At 37.5% G+C, this 11,330-nt stretch overlaps 1 protein-coding gene across 5 annotated transcripts in view; it reads right to left on the minus strand.

The window, feature by feature from the left end:
• The window catches only part of CCDC141 (coiled-coil domain containing 141), a 153,450-nt gene extending 142,442 nt beyond the window's left edge, over nt 1-11,008 (minus strand). For 3 of the 5 annotated variants that reach the window (XM_074967681.1, XM_074967685.1, XM_074967680.1), the window contains exons 1-2: nt 10,792-11,008; nt 8,539-8,661 (exon numbers count right to left, since the gene is read on the minus strand). In XM_074967681.1, coding sequence (XP_074823782.1) covers nt 8,539-8,661; nt 10,792-10,893 — 225 coding nt within the window. In that variant the 5' untranslated portion in view covers nt 10,894-11,008. Of the gene's footprint in view, nt 1-6,005; nt 6,084-8,538; nt 8,662-10,791 lie in introns of those variants that run through there. The other 2 variants (XM_074967683.1, XM_074967684.1) reach the window with 2 other exon arrangements.
• Between the last annotated feature and the right edge of the window lie 322 nt (nt 11,009-11,330).

The raw sequence follows: 11,330 nt of genomic DNA on the forward strand, positions 1-11,330 counted from the left end.
TTAAGCCTGCCAGAAGCAAAAGATACAGAATTAAATTATAGAACATTATTGTTGAGCCCTCAGAACAGTGGGTGACCTTGTATAGAATATATGTCCTTTAATTTTATTCTCAGTTAAGGTAAGAATGAAAACTCTGAATTTCCTTAATGTTATTTTAGCACATTTTTAATTTAATTTCCTCAATTTTATCAATAAAACATATATATATATATATATATGTGTGTACACACACACACACACCCCACAACACACTTACAAATCTAAATGTTCTAAATTGTTTGTGCCAAAGGGCACTTACCCTGCTTGCACATATGCAAACTCTTTTGTTACACTCAAACTCCAATACATGGAAACCCATATATGCCCGTCAGAGTTTGCACTTGTATATATGCCCAAAAGTGTGCCTACAATCTAACATGTAGTTGAAAGTATAGTCCAAAATTCCTTCCACTGGAAGCTCTATTCACTGGAAAAAACTGTAGCCAACCGATTAGGTCGACAGATCAGGAGATCAGCAAAATGATTTCCTCAAGGCACGTGGGCTTTGTCTGGACTGGCAGGAAAAAGAGACAGCGGCTCCTTTAAGGGTCCCCCCCTCAGGATTTGGGAGGGGAGAAAGCATCACCTGAACTGGTGTCAGGCCAGTGGGACTCAAGTGAGCCTTTGGCCCCTGCACACCTGGGGCAGGGCATATAAACCCTGTCCCTCTGGCCTGAGTTCTCTCTCTCGCCTGGTGAGCAGCTATAAGGAGGCAACAAAGGGGCCTGCCATGGTTATACATGGCCGGGGATAACCCGCCCGCCACCATGTGGGGCTAGGGGTCCCCAGGAGCCTCAGGGTGACCAGCAAGGTCCCAGTGAGGACAGATTGGAATCACCTCAGGATCACAATAGAGGCAGCTAGAGAAGCAGCAAGGCCCAGAGCAAACTGAGAGTGTAGGTGTTTTCCCCCCAGTGGGAGTCAGTCAAGCTTATTGCTGGCGATCCAGTGCAGGTGCTTGGTCCACAGGGGAGTCTAGTTATGTGATAAACCAGAATTGGAAGTAGACTTAGGGAAAGGCATCCCCTGAAGAAACTGGAGAATGGGCTTGGGCATGCAAATGTCTGGTAAAATGAAGATATCAGCCACTTTATCCAGCCCCTTAACCATCATATGAGGAAAGGGCAGAGGGGTCCCGCCAACAAGCTAGCACCAACTGTGTAGAGCGGGGGCGGGCGGGGGGGGGCGGCTGCTACTGGCAGCCCTTCACCAGGTAGAAACAATTAAGGAAGGAATCTTGACCTGCACTGTATGAATTATTGCCAGACAGTTGAAAGATGAGTTAAATAATAAAACTGAGGCCTAATTAAACCACATCCCTTGCAACTTCCCCCCACCCCCTGCCCCCATGTGTCCTCAGCAATGTACTGGACAATTGTATCGAGTAATTAGATTCTTCAAATGCAATTGAATAATTACAGAGGCATTATGGTTCTCTTTCCTCACTTCTCAGTTCCCCCAGATTCTTCGCAGGCAAATGAACCACAAATACATTCTTCAAAGACGGACTTCCAAATAATTCACCAGTCTCGTATTTCACGTAATACCTCAACAGTCTCAGATTTCACCAGGTTTAGATGCTGTGTCTTAGAAGCTGGTTATCTACACTCTTCACTGGTACTTTTCAGATTAATCAGTGTTTACATATCGGTTTTGAAATGGTCAAGTGCTAATAAAGCTGTTCCCTGGAAGCCCAAAATATAGTAATAATACATTATTTTGGTGCTCAAATATTATTTCAGTGGGAATTTGGGGTACGCAAGTGTGAGGGCTGGTTGGTGAACTGAACTAAAGTTATCTGAGGAAACCACTGAAAGAGAATATAGAACCTCACAATGTCACTTTTACATTCGCTTTTCTGACTACAACTGCACTTTCAACCCGAGAAAACAATTTTATAATGGAAAACAACTGCTCTTTACGTTTAATGGCATTGCTGAGCATCTCTGTAATTAAATGTAAATAACTCAGAAAACAGAGATTAACAGATAATTTGTCCCATATCTAATTTACTGAAAAATAAGCATTATATGAAAATATTTATTTTTGTATGAAACAAATAAAAGGCTCATTTTAAAAAATTTCAAATGCAAAAGATGAACATATTACTTTTTGAGAAATATATTTTTCCAATTTGCTCCTCTTAGATATTTGCATATAAATGACTACTTTGCACTTTATGCTCTGTGAATTGGAGTAAATACAGTAATTAGGAGCAATCTACAGGTACATGGACCAAATTATTAATGGTGCTTTTGTTTTAATGAAAGTTAAATTTGCAGAATGGATTTATTTATATTTTTCAGTCTCTCTGCTCCAGCTCACTGTGGTCTTTAGCATGACAAAGAACAGAGCTTTGGAGACAAATCAAGAATGCCAGTGTTTGTCTTACTGGGGACTGTAACACTGTCATAATCCAAAGATTGGCAACACACTCTAAACCAAAGCACTAGTGTTGTGAAATCTAAGATCAAAGGCAATATTTTTTCCAGACAGGATTTCTGATTAAGTGATTGAATTAGGAGCCTGTGGTGGAGGGAGGATGGCAGAGCTGCGTTGCAATAAGTGCAATTTTGTCCCTTGGAAGCCTTGGCTGAACTTTCCCCTCCATTTTAGAAACTAGAGTGTGAGTAAAGCTTGAAAAAAATTTCAGCCCAGAAAAAAATCAAACCCTGCCAAAGCAGGTCAGCCTAAAGCTGAGGTGTAGCAAACCATGAGGAGGAGAGGCCTATGATATCACAGAAGGAGGGGTGGAGTTTTCAGCAAGACTTTCTGGCCATTGCTGGTTCTGGCTAGTTTAATGAATCAGCAGCAGGCCTGTAATTCTTGACTATAGACAAGTCATATCCCAGAAAAAGAGAGTTAAGGCCCCGATCTGGAAAACACTTATGCATGGGCTTAACTCTGCTCATAAGAGAAGTTTGGTCAAAGTTAATGGGACTATTCATGTGCTTGGGGTCAGGTATGTACATGAGTGTTTGCAGGATCAGGGCCAAATGTTTTAAAATGAATCTACCAATAGAAAATGTGCAATGGCTTCACATTTCCAGACACTGAATATATGTCCCACTGAATGCAAAACAGATCCACGCCCTGGTATATATATTCATAACACAAGTGACAAATATATACAAGCTTTCATGATCAATTAGCTATCATTAGACAAAATTAAGTAACTGCACTATATCCTAATCTCTTAAATCATTGTTTCCCCACAAATTGCATTAATCTTTTCATGTTGTTATTAGACTCTATGACCATGCTATAAATACAAAATACAAGCAGTAAATATTTCATCTATAAACAACTATGTTACAGATATGAATGAAATGTACAGTAATATTAGAAGGAAGTTTAACTAGATGATTTAATATCATATGCATGTTCATATTTTCTGTTTAGTCTAACGTTTATCATTTCCTTTTTAGTCTTTCAGCCTGGTTAACAAAATGTTCCTCTTCAGAACCTATTAATGTTTAAAGCGGGGGTCTTTTTAAAATTACTGTACTCTAGTTTTTCAGTATAACATAATAATGGGCCACATTCTCCGCTTCAGTGGAGCTGTGCCAATTTATACCAGCTGTGAATATGGCCCAATACGGTCTATCAAAGGAAACATATTTGGATATTTTTTGTCTAATACATTTTAAAATATACAAATGATTATTTTTACTGTATGATTCATAATTAGAAAAATGACTCTGCTGGTTAAAGTTAGAAAAGTGGCTATATATATCTAAAAAATCCAAACCTTCATGCTCAAGACATCTGCTTCCTCAGTGTCTTGAGTCTTATCTGTTTATATTCGCATTGTTGGCATTATTTTTTTTAACTCCTGTTAGCACTGCAGAGCCAGTAGCTCTCTGGAACAGCAAACTGGATTAAAAAACTGTTCATGCATCATCAGAAGTATTGTAAACTGAGTTTCAGTGGCAATGCCAAATTCTGTCCTCATTTACACCTATGAAATCCCACTACACATGTAACTGAGGGAAGAATATGGCTCGCAATATCTTTGATAAGACTAACAATGCACAAACCAGGGGGAGGAGAAAGACTAAAATCAAACAGCTTGATGTTCAAATCTCAGGCTGAGATTTCAGCACAGTTAGCTATAACAACACACCAACTATTTATTTGGCAGCATAGTCACATACATATTCAAAAATCTATCTGAAATACTGCACAGATTGTTAGATCCCAATCCTGCAAAGACTTAAGCAGGTGGGACGGCTCAGGTGCTTAACATTAAGCAGATGCTTAAATCTTTGCCAGATTGGGGCGTTGGACCCTATCCTCAGTTACACATGCGCTTAACTTTCATTTCAATGGGACTACTCATGAAGTACATGCTTAAGTGTTTGTAGGATCAGGGCCTTTAGCTTAGGGTGTGGAAGTGTGATTTTTATTGTAAAGTTTTAAAATATCCAATTTAGTAGAACAGCAGTAATAATAGAGAAAATGGCAAATTAAACCACATTTATAATTAACATGAACAAAGACCTATTAGAACCTTAAAACTAGTGAAACAAAAATTCTTTAAGAATGTAATGCAAAGACAATTCAAAACAATCTCACAGTGTTACATAAAATTGAAAGTAGATTTGGTCAAAAACAGGAAAAAATTTCACAAAGAATTCAAAATGTCAAAATTATTTTCATTTCATGGAGTATAAAAGGATTTTTTTAAAAAAATTTCATAAAATGTTTTCAAAAATGTCAAAATTTTGACTCTTCATTTTCCCCTTTTTATCTTTTTTCTTGTTGACACTGTGTGCAGTAAAATATTGTTTGGTTTCTTTCCCCGCTTTTTCATTTTTCCTTTTGCTACTCTGTAACTTTCAAAAACTAATACAAGTTGACAGTTTGAACCACAGTTCATCTGTAGAACCTGATATAACTTCACATAACCTCAACATAATATATGATAAAATGCAGAGTGTTTTGAATTATGAGAACTTTTGCTAAGTATCCTTCAAGTGCCTGTGTTTTCATAAATTTTAGGATTATTATTGATTTACTATAAATGTACTTTTATTAGATTATTTTCCATTTTATTTCTACTGTTATGTACAAAATACAAATCTGAGATACAATGGCAGAATGCTGCCACGATTTAAACAAGGTTCAGGCTCAAATGGTTTGAACTGTAGGGCACATCAGGCCTTAGCTTTGCCATTATCTTGTTCGGTGTATTTATAGTGCATTCCAGACTACAAGATCTATCAAACTTCAAAAATATATGTGAGTATGGGCTATAGTGAACTTTATATCAACAAATTGGAGTCGGTAGGAAGTAGAGAACCAATGGGGTTCTCAGTTTTATAGTACATGAGAGAACAGCTAAAACACTATATTGCAAGAAAAAAAACTGAGCAGGGGTATATTATTGCGTTAATGTGTTTGCATAACCCTTGTTTCCAAAACTGATGGTGTAAACTGTGATCATGGAGAGGAAAAAGAACAGGGAACTGACTAAGAACTACAAGGAGTTCGGTGGCACCTTAAAGACTAACAGATTTATTTAGGCATAAGCCATGCATCACTCCATGCATCTGAAGAAGTGTTTTTTTACCCACGAAAGCTTATGCCCAAATAAATCTGTTAGTCTTTAAGGTGCCACCAGACTCCTTGTTGTTTTTGTGGATACAGACTAACACAGCTACCCCCTGATACTTGACTAAGAACTGTGTATACAAGATTTTACAAAGATAAGTACAATCTAACAACTGTAATTGTGTGACTTTCTTTGGACTTCTGTCCTTACAGTTCCACATTTCTAATTTTCCATTTTTTAATCTTAACGTAAATAAGTTTTGGAATTAAATGTTAAAGTCTGTGAAACATTACTGGCTCTTTGACTTAATCTATCTTCACAGAGTAAAGGTATAATTCATGAACAAATAAGTGCCAAAGATTATTGTAATAAGTACTTCAAAGGTTGAGAATCATTGTCTTATACAAACCTTTGATGACAGGGTCTGGTAATTTATAAATAAATATCTTCCTATGATAAGTGTTATCAGCTCACTACAGGCAGAAAGTTTCACATCTGTTAAGGAATGAAGAGTCATTCAGAATTATGACATTTGTGGTCATGTAATAGAGCTGGCTAAATTATTAATGGGAAATAATATCTATTTTGAGTTTACTCTTTTCCTGTGGATTGTTCACTATTCAATGTTGATTTCGGCAACAATATTTGTTACTCAAAATATTCATCAAGAGTTTGCACAAAAAAGTCACCGTGTGTGGATCAATTGACTGTTCACTATTCATTATTAGTGGTATATGATTGGTCACTTAAGTCATATGATACTGTTTCTGCTTCCTGACTGGATGACAGACTTTTTAAACAGGAGACTATAATGCATATTGAATGACAAACAACAAATTGCCCACTTATAATATCAATTTTCAGATGTATAAGCATTTGTGAACTTTTGGGATCCACAAACATTTTTCCCCAAATAGGAGATGAGTAATCTCACTGTTTACACAATGTGAAAATAGTACTGAATCACTTTTTCTATTATTTGACTATTTATTATGAGCATTAAGCAAACTGAGTGAAGCCAGATGAAGAACAAATCAAAGGGTCCAGGAACAAAAATATACCCAGAGTAGGAGGGATGAAAAGTTAGTTAATACTAGCCAAATACCTTGGCTAACATCACAGAATAGCTGATGCTCTTGGATTATTATTCGATTTCGCTTACCATGCCCAATAAAAATGGAGGTATCTGTGGAGATTTTATAGTCTAAAGACCATAACATTTAAAAAAATCAGTTTTAGGTTAGAAAATTCACTGAGACTGCACCAAGGGAATTTTTTCTTTTTACGTTATTGTTACTGTACACAGGGACTGACCATGCTGGGATTAAGAGAGGAACGAGCCATGGACAGCAATATATGGTGACACTGTACTGCTGACCTTGTCTGCAAAGATGCTCCAGTATATATGAGAGAGAGAGAGACTGACTGTTGCACTTGATTTTGTTTAGTACAGAGCTGTCATGCTGCTGCCTGCAAAGAGGCCATTTTTATTGTTTACACTGATCACTGTAAATATCAGGTGACATCCATAAGATCTCTTGTGGATGGACATTTAATGGACAATGAAAATATTTAATATATGATATATGTAATATCAGGTCGGTTTGTGCTGGTAGGTGGGGTTTAAAATCTTCAACTTTATTTTCACTTGCTAGTGTTTTGGATTATGATGTTTTCTGCTTCTCGGATTTAATATTATTTTTTATTGTTGGAGGGCGAAATTCAGTTTATCATGCCAGTATATTAGATCGTAATTACGTCTAAATATTTGGGTTGGATAACTGGACTAAACTACATTTTCCTGCATACCCAAAACTCCCATTCAGGTCAATGGTGATATGACATTTGGATGGTCAAGAAAAGCAGGATTAATCCCTTGATGTGTTTTTCTTTAAATGTTACCAGTTGTGCTATCCAAATTCCACTGCATACACCATATTAGATTACAACTCTGCATATACCTTAATTTATTACTTCACATATGGTTGAGACATACCTTAATATGAGTGGTGCAGCACCTGAAAACTAATATTAAAAGGAGGAAACATCTTTTCCAGTTCATATTTGCTCTGTCTTAAAATATGAACAAAATCTGAATTTAATAAAAATACATAATAACATCAAGAAACTTGAATGGAACCTGACAAAGTACAATGTCACAATGGTCTTGGGCACCCACAAGAATCTAAAGAAATTCATTTACTTAAGCCTATATGCAAGATGCATCCATCCCTTCAGATCAGGAAAGTGAATGCTCATCTCATCTCATGTCAGCAAAATAGGAATAATTTAATGTGACAGTATATTACTGTACTACCTTCTTGTCTCTGAAATATCCTTGAATAATATTCTGCTCCTAAGAATGACCTTTATTTCCTAACACTGGTTGTAGTTCTATGATTGAGCTATTATCTTCCTACATCAAGCCAATCACTTGCTTAATGTTATCACCTTATTCCTACCTTAATATACATGGATCACAACAGCAAAAAAGTGACTGGAATGTTCATTTCACATTTACAAAACACTTGATTGTTTTTGTAGTTGTTACCATAGTTATGAACCAGTCTAACATCTCACAGCCCAGCAAAACAAATGAAAATCTTGAAATTCCTGAAATTCCTCTGTCTCTAGCAGGTACGGCTAGTTTTTATTTTATTTGACAATAATGCATAAAGTTGGAAAATATGATATTTTTACTGGTTCTGCCAAAGAAACAATTACTACTGAACTTAGTTTTCCATTGCAGAACTATGGGGTGGTGGTGGGGGTGTCTTATTTTCATTCTTTACATCAGCAAAGGTTGGACATGTTTTTTCACTCTGGCCTTTTGCTGACAAACTGATCACAACAGAAGGCCTGTGAACCTAGAGGCTGATTGTCTATATCAGAGCTATAAGGAGACCAGGGAAATCTGCGTGCGTCCATATCACACACCTTACCTTAAGTTTAGCCAGGAGGAGATCATGATCCTGTAGTAGTTTTTTGGTCTCATCTTGATTGCTGCCAATTTCTAATACATTGGGAATTGACTCAGTCAGCTGAAGTTGCACCCATTTCCCACACTAAAATGCAAACACAGGCAAACACCCAGTGTGTGTCATCCTGAAAACACAAGGGCTCTTTATATCCCTTCCCCAAAACATACCAGTTAAGGCCCAAATGGATCTTTGCAGGCAGACCCCTGTATCCAATGGGCACGAGGATCTACTTACATGTATCCAATTGCACAATCAGGCCCCAAAGTAAACAAAATCTAGTGAATACAAACTTCAATAAAGGGATGCCATTAAAAAAAAAAAAAAGGTAAATCAAGTATCATTTGAGGCGACATACCCAGGCCCCAAATTCTTGCTTCATCCAATTTCTACCCAAACAGTTGTCGAGATGGTATTTAAAAAGGAAAGAAAATCATACCAGGGACTAAAAATAACATTTTCCCCTTCTCTGTCCTGGGAATTGATAACATATTTTTAGCTGCAGTTTTCATAGATCTCTCAGAGCTAAGGGGCGTGGTGAACTGATTTCCTAACCTTCTCACAGCAGAAACAAATTAAGGCAGACATGAGGGCTGTCATTTTTACATAACCCAGCTGTCCTCAGCACCCAGAGTTCTTCTAGTGCCAGGTAATCCATCACAGCATTTTCTCTAACAGGTGGTTTTTGGGTTTTTTTTGTTTTTTTGTTTTTTAAAGGAACAACCAAAAGGCCTTTACATAGCTGGGGGAGAAAATGACAAAAGGAACATAAACATTAGAAAGTGATGGGCCCAATCCTGCAAGTCCTTACTCCTGCAAGTATGGCTCATTTTGTTTCGTACTGAAATGAGAGATTTCCAACCCTATATGAAGATACTAGCAACACTCATTTGTTCAAGATTTGTTTAACGCAGCTGATATAAATATATAATGTTACTAAGCACTTAACCCACAATCATGTCTGCAGCAGATAGATCATGAGCCAGGCTGTGTGTTGGAGTGAGCCTCCACAAGGAGGAGCCAGGAATCTTGCACAACAGGCTGGGCTGCCACTGCATAACAGCTACTTCAGCCTCAGGGTTGGAGTAGATTCCAAGGCACCTGTGCCTCCATCTCTATGCTGGGAGGAATGCCAGGTGGATTAGCATGGTAGCAAACCCACTAGCTTGTTCCCACCAGCACTTCCAAATCCCCACTAAACTGCAGAGCCACTCATGAATAGATGTTCCATGGTGCACAGGGGAGCAGTACATGGCCTCTCCAAAGTCCTGCCCTTCCTTGCAGCATTTCTGCCGCAGATGGGTCTTTCTACATCTGCTAAGGAGGGGGAGAAATTTTCTCCTGGGAAGAAAAAGCCCTCTGCTGTTCTAAATGCAAAATCTGACCCCCACTGATGTCAGTTCACACATAGTCACTGTCTTTAATCTGCTTTACAGTTATCAAACTCTAAAAAAAATCCTAGCCTGAGAGGTTAGAGGTATCTAAGGGAGTGAGGTGCCCTACTTGCATTCCAACTGGTGGCTGGTGTTTAACTCCCTTAGGCAGCTTTGAAAATCCCAGCCTTATTTAGCATCCCAAACTGCATGCAGGTTGTGTGAGCTGGAACTAGTCACTGTAATGGTCCTTCAGGTCTTTATAAACAAGAGGACATACATAAGAGCTACTACTAAAAATATATGACAAAGGCAACTAACTTTTGGTTTTTAAAGGATGACTACAATTTTAAATGGTATTTTTTTCAGTTAACACTCTGAACAAGACGTGGCTAACTGAAATGGTTCTTTGTGCATTTGTGACGAATGAAAATTGTACAGTGAACAGAGGTGATAAATACATTTATTAAAAAAAAGACTAAACTCCCCAGAGAGATGATGTTCACATGTATTATGATGATAAACATTTTTATAGCACCCTAAATTTACACTGCCACGTTTTAGAATCAGACATATTATTGGCCCCTAAGAACTTACATAGTTCAGCTGAATAGTTTTGGTTCATGTAAAAAAAGAAAAAAAAAGTGATATACTGTAAGTAACAAACTTCTTAGGAGGTTTTCTACATATTAACTTAAGCAATAAAATAAATGTACTTGCCTGGTCAACATTATATGCTGAATAGTTGCTAATATGACTAGAATTTGGAATAGACTGTTACTAAATACTATGCAGACCAAAGCCACAGAGCTAAGAGCAAAACTGTTAGCAAATGTTGTCTTACCTTAAGTATAGCGATAACAATCCTGGACTCTCCAGCCTGAACAGCAACTGAACTGACGGTTGTTGTAGAAAGGGGCTCACCGGAGCTGCTTTCATTGGACATGGTGTTTCAGAATTGGACTTCATACAGTACCACAGCCTCAATACACTCGTGTGCACTGGTCATTTCAGAAGGCAACAAACAGGGTTACTTGGATTCATTCAGCAAAAGAGCTCAGCTAACACTGATTACTCTGCCAAAAGGAAAGAACAGGAGGTTAAAAATAGACAACCCCATTGAGTTTATCATTCTTGAGAGAGAGATTTGACACACCCCTAGTTTGGTAGCATTAAGCTGCCTGTTCTTTTTTGTCATTATCTGAAGTGTAAAGGGCTGCCTCTGTGAACATCATCTGACTCTGGATAAGCAAATGGAAAAAAGACAAATCAAAATAGATGGACTCAATTTCAAAACTAATGCTGTATGGATAGATCCAAATATTATAAGGCTTTAAAACAAGCAAATAGCAGATCTAAATGTTCAACTTGTACAACTTCTTG

This window comes from Natator depressus, chromosome 11 (genome assembly GCF_965152275.1).
Source record: "Natator depressus isolate rNatDep1 chromosome 11, rNatDep2.hap1, whole genome shotgun sequence".
NCBI classification, from domain to species: domain Eukaryota; kingdom Metazoa; phylum Chordata; order Testudines; family Cheloniidae; genus Natator; species Natator depressus.